Source organism: Pyrus communis, chromosome 12 (assembly GCF_041283825.1).
Source record: "Pyrus communis isolate YQ-2024b chromosome 12, ASM4128382v1, whole genome shotgun sequence".
NCBI classification, from domain to species: Eukaryota; Viridiplantae; Streptophyta; class Magnoliopsida; order Rosales; family Rosaceae; genus Pyrus; species Pyrus communis.
The window spans coordinates 2,886,678-2,900,522 of NC_142576.1; the positions used below are offsets into that span (position 1 = coordinate 2,886,678).

The window sequence follows — 13,845 nt, forward strand, 5'->3', positions numbered from 1 at the left end:
AATTTCTCATGATTTAGGGTAAATATTTTGGCTTTTGTTCTTCAAAAATTGATTTTTATTTACATTATTAAACATTTTATCCGTTGGACTATTAGTTTAGCTGTTACATTAAAGAAGAGGAATAGATTTAGCCTCACAATAAGCTAGCAGCTGTTATTCTTTTACATGACACTATTTGGCATCAATAAGTTTTGGCAATGTGAAGAATTTAAAAAGACAAATCTTAGAAGTTACAAGTTATGAGTTTTGCTCACCTGCACATTTTTTTTTCATGAGTGAACAGTTGAGATTTAACTAAATTTCAGCTAGTTAAATTTTAACCATTCACTCATGCAAAAACTGTGCAGGAGAGAATTTCGATACAAATTATTACGCTATTCGACGTTTCATCCGGTCGAACAATTAACTCAACTTTAGTGCATATCACATAAATATTTGACAAAATGTGACAAAATTTGAAGTCTCAATAACCACTCCCTTTAATGTTAGGATGTTGCTATCTACACCTATTTTTATCTCTCACACACTCCTCTTAATATTTGCTCATCCGATCGAATGAACCGAAGAAGATCAAATGACAAAATTAACAAACTATGTGTAAAAGATAAAAATGAGTGTGTGAACAGTTAAATTTTCTCGCATTTCAAATATGAAAATTAACAAGAAGATCAAACTTATTCACGTGAGACTTAAATCTGGTCACATTTCAAAGATGAAAATTTTGAGACAGTTGTTAGGGAAAAGAAACGATCCGAAGTATATCTCGATAAGCTTTTTCATGTCGTTTTTTGAAGTGATGGAACAAGATTTATAAGGTAGGTTCTAGGTTTTACATGATTTGCATACATATGAGTTTGTAGCCAATGTTTCATATATACTTGGCACACAAACGTGTCTACTTTTCATCATCCAAAAGTATCATGTAATTGCCAACACATCATGCACTTGAAGATAAACATTTTGCATGTTTCACTACTCAACTTTTACACCAACCTTTAAGCATGCATCTTATCTTTTAGACACTTCCAATGATATAAAATTGTAGTGACAAGATGTCACTTGGGTTAGTTTAGGGTTGAGGGTAAGTGTGAAGTAATGACCAAGAGCAAACTACGTTCAGAGTTTGCAACCCTGTCCAACAGAACAAAAAAAATCAATAAATTTTTGATATTTTTTATTATAAATTTGAAAAATTCATGATAAATTCATGCTACAATAAGAAAATTCGAACATAAAAAAACGATAATATCCTTTCTATCTTGCCGATATTATCAATATTTTTCTGGCATTTCTTTCACCTCTATTACTTCTGGTCTTAATGTTTTTTCACTTTCGATTGCTAAATGGGTATTTCCATAAGATCGACTTAAGGTTGTTTAAAATAATTTATACAATGGCTAAAGTTCGTATGAGAGTCGAGTATTTAGGAGGACACGAATAAGTCCTAATTTATTTATTTTTTATTTTAAAGAAAGCGTCATAATTTGAGTTTTTCAATCAAATTATAAAGGGATAATGATGTAATTTCTCAGTCCTCATTTACACAAGTTTGCTCGAAGATTATCCTTTTTTTTTTTGTTTGAACTCAACAAACTCATGAGATTTTTTTTTTTTTGGTTTTTAACTCAACAAATTCACTAGATTTAAACCCAGATATTATATTGGTCGTAATTTTTTTTCTTTCACTTGTTAAATGAGCACTTTTAGATTGAGTTAATGTTGTTCAACTAGTCCTTGTGTTCGACGGTGTTTTTTTTCTCAACCTTGTAAGAGGTCACAAGTTCAAATCTCCACTTTCCACTAATAACAAAGAAAACATATCTAACGAAATTTGAGTATTATGAGGACACAGAAAAAGTGGTCACAAGTTCAAATCTCCACTTTCCACTAATAACAAAGAAAACATATCTAACGAAATTTGAGTATTATGAGGACACAGAAAAAGTTGTAATTTCTTTTATCTCATAAGGCTTCATAATTTGAGTATTTTGGTCAAATCACGAAGGGACAACGTTGTAATTTCCCATTTACGCTAGTTTGCTCAAATCTTATCCGTTTTTACTTTTTTAGGTTCATACGACAAATATAATACTCAGATCTCTTGTTTAGCACAATGAAAATATTGACTGTAATGAACCATACAGTCATTGGCGACAACTTAAAGTTTTCATGAGATTCACACTCAAATCTTCTTTTTAATCGATAATGAAAATATCTGTGTTGCTGGGCCGAACAGTCATTGACGACAACTTAAAATGAAGTGTTTGATTTGTCAATTGGATTTTTGGAGTCTTTATTTTTCATTTTTCATTTATTTTTTCATGAAAACTCTTTGTTGACACGAGACATACATATTCTCCTCCTCCTCCTAGCCTATAAAGCCTTCCTTCCTCTCTATGCAAACACCAAACGACACTTTGATTTTTCTGGTTCTCACTTCTCCACTCTGTCCTTCCCTTCAGAGCCTGTGAATTCATCTCTGCGAACCCATACGAAAGTTTATCTCTTTTGAACCAGGTACTCTCTCGCTCTCTCCTGTCTCTTTCTCTCTCTTAACTCTTAAGGCTGTGTTTGGTTTGTTCTTATTTATTTGCTCTACTTTTTTGTCGATGTGTTTGATATTATATTAAAGTTTGGTAATAGATGTGAATCAAAGCTTAACGCGAAAACCCATTTGCGCAGGTCTTGTTTTTCACGTGGGTTCTTGACATTCAAGCTCTTCCATGGAGGTTAGCCACTACTGAATTCTCTCTCTCTAAATACTCTTTTGCATACTGTTTGTAACGCTTGTGAAACAACTCTCTGCATTGTTGTTATTGTTTGCATTTTTCTGGAGTTTTATATGAGCTAAATTTTGTGGGTTAATACGAGAATCCGATCAGGGTTTGGCTATGAAAGTTTGGTTTGAATGCTATTTGCTTTGGCTGTAAATTTGTAATATTTTGGTTGCAATTTGCATAAGCTTCTGCGTTTTTGTCTCAGAGAGTGCTGTACACGTTTGATTTTCGTTATTTGTTGGCTTTTGTTTTCGTGAAACTGTTGTGTCGATTGTTTCGACATGCTTGATAGCATTTGTTGTTGTGTCCTTTATCGATATAGATCTAGGTTGGTTATCTGAATTTGGTTTGGTGATCTTGAAATTATCTGCTTTTATGTGTTTTTTTTTTTTCATTCAGGGGTCGTTTTCTCTTTGTAGATATCTTTATTTGGGTTTCATTTTTCGTTAGGATCTGCATCCCCAAGTTTATAATTAATAGACCGCGTTGGCTTCGGGAGAGATGATGATAGTGACAAATAAAACCCAATGCAGTATGCTGAAGGTTTCATGGTGAAGGTTTAATGCCTTTTTCCAATCCTAAGTGTTTATTGTTATGTTTCTATAAACTTTGGCAGATGGAATCAGATCAGCTAGATGATGTTGGTAATTGCATCGAAGAGACATCTGTTCAGCATTTATTTGATCCAGGTAGTCCTGACATAAGCAATATGTTCGGAGAGCAGCAGGTGGCTCCCCGAGTTGGTGATGCGTACCAAGTGGAAATCCCTTCCATGACTATGGACGCTGAGCAGTATAAGCTTTTGACTAATCCCGCTCATTCAAAAGTTGTTGATGGTTCCCATTACTTTCTAGTTGGTTTGCCCGTACCAATTGTATATTCTGACGAAGTGAATAACATTGAAGATCACAGGCTGGAATCTCCAATTAACCCTGATAATGTGGTTAATGGAAAGAGTTCTAAGGAAGCTAGAAAGAGAAAAAAGGATCCTACTAGACTGAGGAAGAAAAGTTCAAAACTCAAAGTTGCACCCTTGTTATTTGGGTTGGACGAGGTAGATGAATCAAAAGCAGAAAATATTGAGCTGATGGTGGAGGAAGAGAATGCGAATCAGTCGCTGAGAAGCAAGTGCTGTTATCCAGTTCCCGGTTCATCAAGAAGCACTTGGAGTGATGCTGAAGTGGATGGCTTTCTTCTGGGTTTATACATTTTCGGGAAGAGCTTTTACCAGGTGAAGAGATTCATGGAGAACAAAGCCATGGGAGAAATACTGTCATTTTATTATGGGAAGTTTTATAGGTCTGATGCATACCGCAGATGGTCAGAGTGCCGGAAAAGTAGAAGAAAGAAATGTATACTCGGGGAGAAAATTTTCACAGGGTGGAGGCAACGGGAGCTGTTATCTCGTATAATTCCTCATGTCTCAGAAGAATCTCAAAAATCTTTATCAGAGGTACTTCATGATTCGCTATTTAAGTATATATGTGATAATTTTTTTGCCCTGGAACATAATTTAATAGGATCAATAATTATAATAGTGTACATACTTGTTGTATGCCACTGAAATTTACCATCATTTCTTTTTTCATCTTGCAATGAAGTCGAAAAGGAAACCTTGCTATTATGCTGTAGATTCCAGAAAAGTATATTTTGTTTGACAGTGCACTTAATGCATGTTGATACCATTTTGTACTCCCATGGCTTCACCGCTCCAGTCTCTCTTCTTTCGTATTGTTCATTCACTTTTTCTTGCTCTTTAAAGGGTGATAGGAGAGTTGTTATATAGCAACAGAATTGAGAGTTAACGTATTTATTGCTGAATTTTATTCATGGAAGTTTGTTTTCCTATTAACAATAGTTCTCTATTAACAATGACAATTAATAATAATGTTGACGTTCTCTTGTTACAAGTCAGATGCATAATATTTCATGGTTCGGAATAGATTGATTCTTGTATAACATATTCTTAGCTCAGATTGAGAAATGGATTACAAACGCTCCTATGAATGTCGCTGTAGCTTGAATATTCTTTATCTATCTGAGAGCTAAATGTTATGATTCTCACTCCTCGTTTCTCCTGTGATCTCTTATTAGCAGGGTTACAAATTATTTGCAGAGGGGACAACGTCTCTAGAAGAATATGTATCCTTCTTAAAGTCCATTGTTGGCATTCGTGTCCTTGTGGAAGCTATAGGAATTGGGAAAGGGAAAGAAGATCTCACAGGCTTTGCCCTGGAACCTGGAAAGAACAATCAGGAGCTTCCAGCTTGTCCAAAATTACCAGCTTGCAAAGCGTTTAGTTCTCTTACATTCAGTGAAATAATTAAATATTTGACTGGAGGAGTTCGGTTGAGCAAAGGGCGATCTAACGATATCTTTTGGGAGGCTGTTTGGCCGCGTTTGCTAGCAAATGGATGGCATTCTGAGCAACCTACATTTTCTTTGGTTTTTCTTATGCCTGGCATAAAGAAGTTCAAAAGAAGAAAATTGACAAGGGGAGATCAGTATTTTGATTCTGTTAGTGATGTTCTGAACAAAGTGGCATCTGAACCAGAACTTATTCAGCTTCAAGGTGAAGAAGAACTTGTTCCAGAGGCGACATCAGACCAGGATGATCTATCTAATCATCAACGCCATTGCTACCTCAAACCAAGGGTCGTTACTAGCAAACCAAACCGCATGCAGTTCACTGTTGTCGATACCAGTTTGGTCCATGGAGCAAAATCACGTGGCATAGTGGAACTGAAATACTCACCAGTTGAACTCCAAAGTAATTCGGAACAGCCCAATTGTTCAAGAGAAAATGAAGGGGACTCTTGTGAGAATAAATTAAATGGACATGGAAATGATACTGTTGAAATGCAATTGAACAGTAAAACCAATATGGCCAAGCACCTGAAGCGTAAGAGGTTCACAATTGTCGATACCAGTCTAGTTCATAGAGGAAAATCATCAACAGTTACAGAACTGAGATGCTCGCCAACTGTGTTTGAAAGTGTTTCTAAGTCAACTGGTCTTTTACGAGAAACTGAAGAAAATTCGTTTGCGGATTTACTGGGCAAGCATAAGCCTGATGCTGCTGATATTTCATTGGATGGTGAAGTGAATAATTTCAGCGACAACTGCCGTAGGGATATATCTGATATTGGTGGTACAAACCAAATGGAAGTAAAAAATAGCTCAGATTCTACAGAAAAAATGGAAGGCCACCCGAATAAAAAAAAGGGGATGTCTGATGACAAGAAGCCGAAAAGGACTACATTACATAAGTTTAGTCGGAAAGAGAAACATAGACATTCAAATTCTGTAGGTTCTCTCCCCAAACGCCGACGATTAGCTGCTTGTGCTAAGTCAGAAACAGGTTGCCTCGTCAACAGTAGCTCTCAAGGTTTGCAGTCAGAACAAGTGGGATCCCATGGCCCATTGAATTCTCTAGATGCAGGCGAGCTTGTTGTTTCTCTAGCGGGTCCTCTTGAAAGGGAGCCATCAATTGCTTCTCTTGCTGAAGGTAGTCCAGTAAAGGAGAGTAGTTCTGAAACTCATGGTGGGAATTGTTCAGGTGAGCGCATGTCGCATGAGAAGAATGAGAATCATCAAGACCAGGAATCATCCATCCTAAACTTACATCAGGATTTGATGGACAGTAGAAACAGTGAAAAAGTTGTTGTGGTCAACTTGGAAACAAATGTAGACAGCCTGTGCCTCCCATCAAGTGAAGCACATGTTGTAGACACTTTGAGTACCTTTAACATGATCTCCAGGAGGCAAAGCACAAGAAACCGACCACTAACAGCTAGAGCATTGGAAGCTCTTGCAGACGGGTTATTAGGCATTAAAAAGAGAAAAAACCGCTCAGACGATATCCTTGGGGAAAATCAAGTCTCAAGACCCTCCCGCAAGGCCCGGAAGAGAGTCAGGGTAACTTCAAGCCATGCTGATACTGTTAGTGGAATTGTGGCTTCAGAAGAAAGCGAGGTGAACGAAGGTTTGAATGTTAGCAAAGATACGGATAGCAAACCTCTTGATCAAACTGGAGAAAAGTGGCCAACTAGCCTCTAGGTGTGTTTGAAGACTCATGTCATCTTGAAGTTGTGATTTTCGGAAGAATTAACCCTGGTAAGGTACTAATCTCTCTTTTGATTTGTAAAGTGGTTTCAAAACTGCACAAAGTAGTAACTGTGAAGTCTTCCAGATGGACAAGAATATTGTCAAATATTTTCGAAAATTCAATGATAGGAGATTAAACTAGGCGAATTTGACAGCACTTTTGATGGCTATTCATGGTTTTTGGGGTAACTAAGAAATTTCTCGTCTGAGCTATGGATGACTGTTTCAAGGGGTCACTTGCTGTTCAAGTTTCTTCCAAAACTGTTTAGTTAGTGGGTTTGCATAGATAATATAGTCTGACATGATGAACAGAACTTTAATTTCTGGTAATCTCTTATGAACTCATCATGGTTGTAAGTTAAACATGTATTCGGAAAAAGATCCGAGGCTGGTTTTGATGACCTTTTTGTTGGCACTTTTTCTATTTCAGCAGGGTTTTAAGGTTTGGTGGGCCCTTTTTTTTGTTGATAGAAAGTTAGTTCTATATCCTATATAGAACATCTCATAATCTCACTGTTATTTTGTGCCCTATAATTTGGTTTCTATTCCCTAGTCCTTTGGCTGTCCTGTTATATCATAGTTCTTGCCCAGCACACCCGATTCCACACATGAAAAATGCTAAAGTCAGTCGCTCAGACACAAGACGGTGGCTTCAGCCGTTAATGTGTCATTGGCCCCAGCATACATATCAAATGGAAGTGGGGTTTTGCATTTGCTTTCAAAACCTTGATGTTATAAGTCATTTGGTTAGTCTTTGGGCCTTGAATGTTTAGGGCTTGAAATAGGCTTTGGGGCTGGTTTGGTATTGCTGTGCTTTGAAAAAAAACTGATTTTGCTGTGCTGTGAGAATAAGCGGCTGTGAAATAAAGCAACAGAGTGTTTGGTAAACTTTTTTGTAAAAGTGCTTTTGAAAAAAAAAAAACAGTATTATAGTGTTTGGTAAACTTTTATGTAAAACAGATGTGAAAAAAAACTGATTTTTTGAAAGCTGGGTTTTGCAGCTTCTTGTTTTTGGCTTTTTTTCACCCAAAACTGTGAAAAAAAGTTGAAGCTGAATGTTTACCAAACACAAAAACAGCTCCCAACTTTTTTTGATACCAGCTTTTTTCAGAATCACCTCAGTACCAAACCAGGTCTTGGTCTGTTGGGTCTTGTATGTTAAGGCTTCAAGCCTTCAAATATTAGATAGGCTTCCAAACATGGGCCTGCTTAGATTGAAATGCCTTATTAGTTGACCCATTTGACCGTTGCTATAATTTCGTTGACTATAGTGATTACCCTTTGCTTAAAAAAAAAATATTATAAAAAACTAATATTAAGGGGAGGCGGTAGAGTGTGAACAATTATATTGGGAGAGGGTTTTAAACACAGAACGTATACGTAGAAACACAAAACCCTATTTAACAGGATATTGGATTACATGTTTTTGTATAAACACGGTTGTGTCATGTTAATTGGCAAAATTTATACTTTTTCCTACTCATACCAAAGAACAGAAAAATATATATTTGGTTCCTCCATACGTGGGTATAGTTACATAATACATTAGCTAAAGCGAATATACTCCTCTTATGCAGTGGCGGATCTAGGGTTCGAACCTTCGGGAGTCCCAATGTTAAAATACAAGTTTTTTAGATAGAAGTGTGCAAAACAAATTTAGTTTTTTCACTAAGTCATTTCGTCGAACACTTTGGCAAGCTTATTGTCATCAGCCAAATCATGTTGCACACATGTCAACAAATATCGACATATGCCAATTCAATGTGATGAGTGATATCGAGAGAATTTGTCGAGTGTTTTCGATGCAACCTGTCGAGATATGCCTAGCAGACATTATATCAAACACTTGATAGGCACAAAAGGGATCAGTACCAAACATTCGAAAAGTCATCGGAAGTCCTTCACTTGGTCCCAATGTACATTCGCCACTGCTCGTATGTATTTGATCGAGTTCCAAGCTCTCTTCTCACAATTTAGATTAGTTTGAGTCATCGGAAGACCTTCACTTGGTCCCAATGTACATTCACCATTGCTCGTATGTATTTGATTGAGTTCGAAGCTCTCTTCTCACAATTTCGATTAGTTTAAGGTAGAATATCGCTTGTAAAACAAAAAAATGGTCCATACTTAATTCCAATTTGCAGATTGGTTTCTTTAGACTATCTCCAATTCATGGGATAAAACTTAAAATATAAAATTTCAAACCCCCTTCCCCAAACCATCTCCAACCATTGGGCTAAATAAGTCTTGGACAAAAAGTATATTTTTGGGCTAGATTTTCCCCAAATATTAGTGTGGCTTAAATTATTCTGGACCCACCAAACTGTCATATTTCAAACATTTTTTTGTTTTTTACCTATAATTCAACGGTTGTGATCAAATGAGATCAAATCTAATATAAAAAAAAAAAAAATGATGACCCAAAATTAAATCAAACGTCTAAAATAATTTAAAGAATTTATTTAAGTCAAATTTCACATAAAACTTTATAAATACCTATGTATTTATATGATTTTTAATTATTTATTGGAATTTAAATATTTTTAAGTTAAAATGTTCATGAAAATAAATTAGAAAAATCTACAAAAATTTTATTTTCAAAAAGTTACCAAAAAAAAAAGACTAAAATCATAATTTAATACTCTCGGGCTAAAATTTAAGTCATAAACATTGGATGAAAAAAGCAGTTTCAGTTGAATATCAGAGTGCGTGATGATAAAAATTACAAAATAATTAGAATTTTATTAAACAAATAAGAATGCCAAAACGGCTACAAAACTCCAAGAGCTACATTGTGAGTAACTTACTTCTCAAACTAAATTACAAGCAATATTAATAGAGAACTAAACCTAAGAAACCATAACTCGGATGGGCTAGGCTCAATTCCTAAACTAACAAACAAAACCCAAATACTAAAAGAAACATAAATACTAATATTTTCCAACATACCCATCAAACTCATGGCTGTACACAACATGAGTTTGCCAACGGATGATGTGGATGCAAGCTTTATTATGCTAACTTCCAATGCCAATTTCAATACGAAATTCCATTAGTGCAAGTGCAAGATTCCCATGCTAATGCCAATGCTCGTGCAAGATTCCCATGTTAATGCTAATGCCAGTGCCAGTGCAAGACAAATACCAATACTAGTGCAAACTTTTCCGATGCCAATTGCGAACTTCCGAATAAACCAACAAAAAATCCAATTCACCATGTACACAACGTCACTCAAGTGGTCACCAGTTCAAACGCTCGAGCGATTGTCGCAAAAACGGTCTTCCCAATACAAGCCAAACAACCACCTTCTCAAGTCACCCATGTCGGCCTTAAAAACAACGAAACCACCAATATTTCTTTCATGCCCGCGTGGGCCTCTAAAAAACAAACCACTATTTCTTTTTTTCGTTTTTTCTCTCCTCTTTTCTTTTCCTGTTTTTTTCTTCTGTGCTAGCAATTGCAAAACTCCAGTGAACAAGTGCAGAAACTCAAAAAACCCGCTGGTGTGAGATTTCTAGGGATGCAGGTCAGATGCTAGAGTACAGGACAAGAGCGAACGGTGAACAATGACAACCCTTTTTTTTTTCAGACTACCACGACTGTCAATACCGGATATCCAAAGACAAAAAAAAAAAAAAACAAACTTAAACAAAGTGACCAAGAAGAAGCAAGGGCATAGAACGAAGCAGAAACCTGCTCTGATACCAAGTTGAATATCAATGTGAGTGACAATAAAAATTACAAAATAATAAGAATTTTATTAAACAAACAAGAATGCTGAAACAGTTACAAAACACCAAGAGCTACATCATGAGTAACTTGATTTTCAAACTAAATTACAAGTAATATTTATAGAGAACTAAACTTAAGAAACCCTAACTCGGATGGGCTAGGCTCAATTCCTAAACTAACAAGCAAAACCCAAATACTAAAATAAACATAAATACTAATATTTTCCAACAATTTATGGGTTATGACTTAAACTTTTCTAACTTAAATTTTTAGGATTGGAGATGATCTTATAATGTTGAGTTGTACCTATATGCCCTATTGCCTGGGAACTTTCCTGTAATCATTTTACATGTTTTTCTTCTTTTCATCAAAAAGTTGGGTTTTGAAAAGAAAAAATGATGCATCTCTCATCTTTGGCCATACCTTTTGGCGCTAATGGGACATCTTTGGCGCCAATAATTAAGAAAATATAATCAACTTAATTCACAAATAGAGAATTAGTAAAATCAAAATCAATCACAATCAATAATTTTGATTCAGAATTTCCCTATACGTCAAAAATTAAAAAAAGCGTGACGTTCTCTCTAACTAAGAACAAAATGTCAACATTTTGCCAAAAATTCAAGGACGACAGGAGATAAAAGAAGAGTATGACTCAGATCGAGTCGATCGACGATGCTTGTAAGTAACTTCGGTACTTCGGGCCCATGCATGCACCTTCCTAGTTTAAAATACTAATATATTTGTTTTTGGCAAATATGTTAATTTTAGCATGTTCTTGGGATCTTTAGCTTTGCAAGATATTCTTTCCGAGTTTTCACATCACTATCCATCTAATAGACTCGTGTCTTGTTTCTTATATATCCTAGCTAATTGTCTACCATCAAGAAAATTTTCATTCTTGTTTATTAATTCAACCATTTTCGTTTATGGAATTTGAACTAAGAATTTCGTCTAAAAAAGTAAATACAAAAGCCGCAAGACTAAATGATCATCGTAAATGTCGTAGGACAAAGCAATCTCTTGTTCTATGATTCTACCTACCATTGTAGATGAAGGATTGAGAATTTGAGATCCATTATGGTTCTATGTGTTTAGAGCCCACAAATTGAGAGATTTAGGCCACTCAATTTCAATCGTACAACTTCTATTAACTCATCATATTAACCCACATCACAAAAACCCAAAAACTTAAACGACTTAAATCATTTTCTTTTTTCTTGAACGGTGGGAATGTATCATTTCGCGTACTTCAAACATAAAGACTCAAAGTGGATCTCATTCCATGGATGAAAACCCTTTGGCCTTTTGGTTCATGATTTGATGATTTGATGACACCCCACTTTCTAATTCATCCCGAAATGAGACAACAAAATCTTGGGTTCTGTTTTGAAAGTAGATTTCCAACTATTACCCCGATCCCAATAACAAAAAAAGCTAGAAAGTGAATATTAATTTTTTTTTGGCTTTTGGAAGGGCTACCAAGACCTTTTATGGATTTTCAATGGCCAATTTATTTGAAAATATATAAACTATAAAAAGATTGTTTGAAAGTACTTTTAAAATGAAGAAAATGTTTTTAGTGAAATAGATTTTGAGTTTTAAAAGCACTTATTGGTGAAATTGATTTTGGGTTTCAAAAGCATTTTATGTGCTTTTTGAAAGAATTACCAGATATGTGCTTCTTATACAAAGTAGTTAAAGTGTTTTCTTTTTCAGAATTACTTGGGTTTTACTAAGGATTAATTTAAAAAATATTTTCACTAAAAACATTTTCAGTCATTTTAAAAGCATTTCTAAACGAGTTCCAAAATATTTAAAAGAGAAATAAGTTTCACATAGTTTTTTCTCTTTACGCATACTTTTATATATTTTGGCTTTGGATAGGCAAAAGCGAGTTGAGCGACAAGAACAAACACGGAAAGGGATCCTCTCTAGATCCCTTCCACCAAATCCACCAAGTTAAGGAATCCGAACCCTTGAAATTTGATCCAACAACTAAAGTTACTATAACTTTAAAGGGGCCCTTGTTGGATCACATTTCAAAAGCTTGGATTCCTTAACTTGGTGGAAGGGATCCGGAAAGGATCCCTTTCCAACAAACGCTTCATTTCTCTGTAAAATGGCGAACGTGCATGGGTCAATGTCAACTTAAAAACAGTTCCTAATCTTCAAGTTTTGCTTACCTAGTTGATAGCTAAATTCATTCACTTGCTAAATTAGAAGCTCCTAAGAACAAGCTATTTTTAATACATTAATTGGTCCCTTTTATATTATTTATGGGAACGGTAAAAACTGGTCTTTATTCAAATAAAAATGGCGGTCAGTCGGTAACCATTCCAAATGATTTTCTGTAAGTGTACAACTAATATGATTAATCACTTTATCTAAGTCTACGTGTATGAATGTTCATCATTTTAAATCTAATATATAGCTACGAATCTTCTCAACTATTTTTGCTTTTACTAGCTCCAATAACCACGAATCTTGACTAAAAATTCGATGGATCGACCTTTTGCCCCAATGATTGCGGATCAGTATTGACTTGGGCGATGGAAAGTTTAACTGAGGTAAATGCATGCATATGCCTCCACTTATATGGACCAATATTACAAGTTTATTTAGTTATTTATATTTTCCAGTGTAATAATATTTTTAAAGCGGTGAGAGATTTACGATATGCCACACAATGATTTGCATTCTAATTATAAATAATAGTCAATTTAAGAAATTTTAATTACAAATGAAGAGAAATACAACTCGATCATAGTATCAGTGTTTTTAAGTTTTTTTTAAGGGGACCTATGATTTGAGAACAGAGAATAAGTCTTGATATGAGAACTAAATGTTGTGTGTTACGAGTCCGACAAATATAGGTTTATATTACTATATGTATGTGGAAGCCTAATTATTGTTTTGCTTTGCGTCATGAATAGTAATTGACGATGTGTGTATATGTAAGAGTAGAGGCTGTTGAGCAATAAGACTACAAAATGCAAGACGTATAGTATATGCAGTATCTTATTGATATGGACAATAGTATTTTATACCTCAACCATGTGTGATTATCGTTGCTTCAGTCGTCCTGTATTTGTGTTCATTTGGGTTTTTCCGTATGACCATACAACAGTGTCATGTAGACCATATAAAACTACCGTCACGTACTTTTATCAGTTTACTTGTGTTATAACATATTTATTCATAACATTATGTCTTAGATTAATGAAAT

General features: G+C 35.1%; 1 protein-coding gene across 1 annotated transcript; it reads left to right on the forward strand.

Moving 5' to 3' along the window:
- The first annotated feature begins 2,342 nt into the window (after positions 1-2,342).
- Positions 2,343-7,285, forward strand: LOC137746046 (uncharacterized). The gene is made up of 4 exons (XM_068486098.2): positions 2,343-2,517; positions 2,683-2,729; positions 3,394-4,230; positions 4,875-7,285. Exons 2-4 carry the CDS (start codon positions 2,724-2,726, stop codon positions 6,834-6,836), a joined length of 2,805 nt encoding a protein of 934 aa, XP_068342199.2. The 5' UTR covers positions 2,343-2,517; positions 2,683-2,723; the 3' UTR covers positions 6,837-7,285.
- Positions 7,286-13,845: the final 6,560 nt, after the last annotated feature.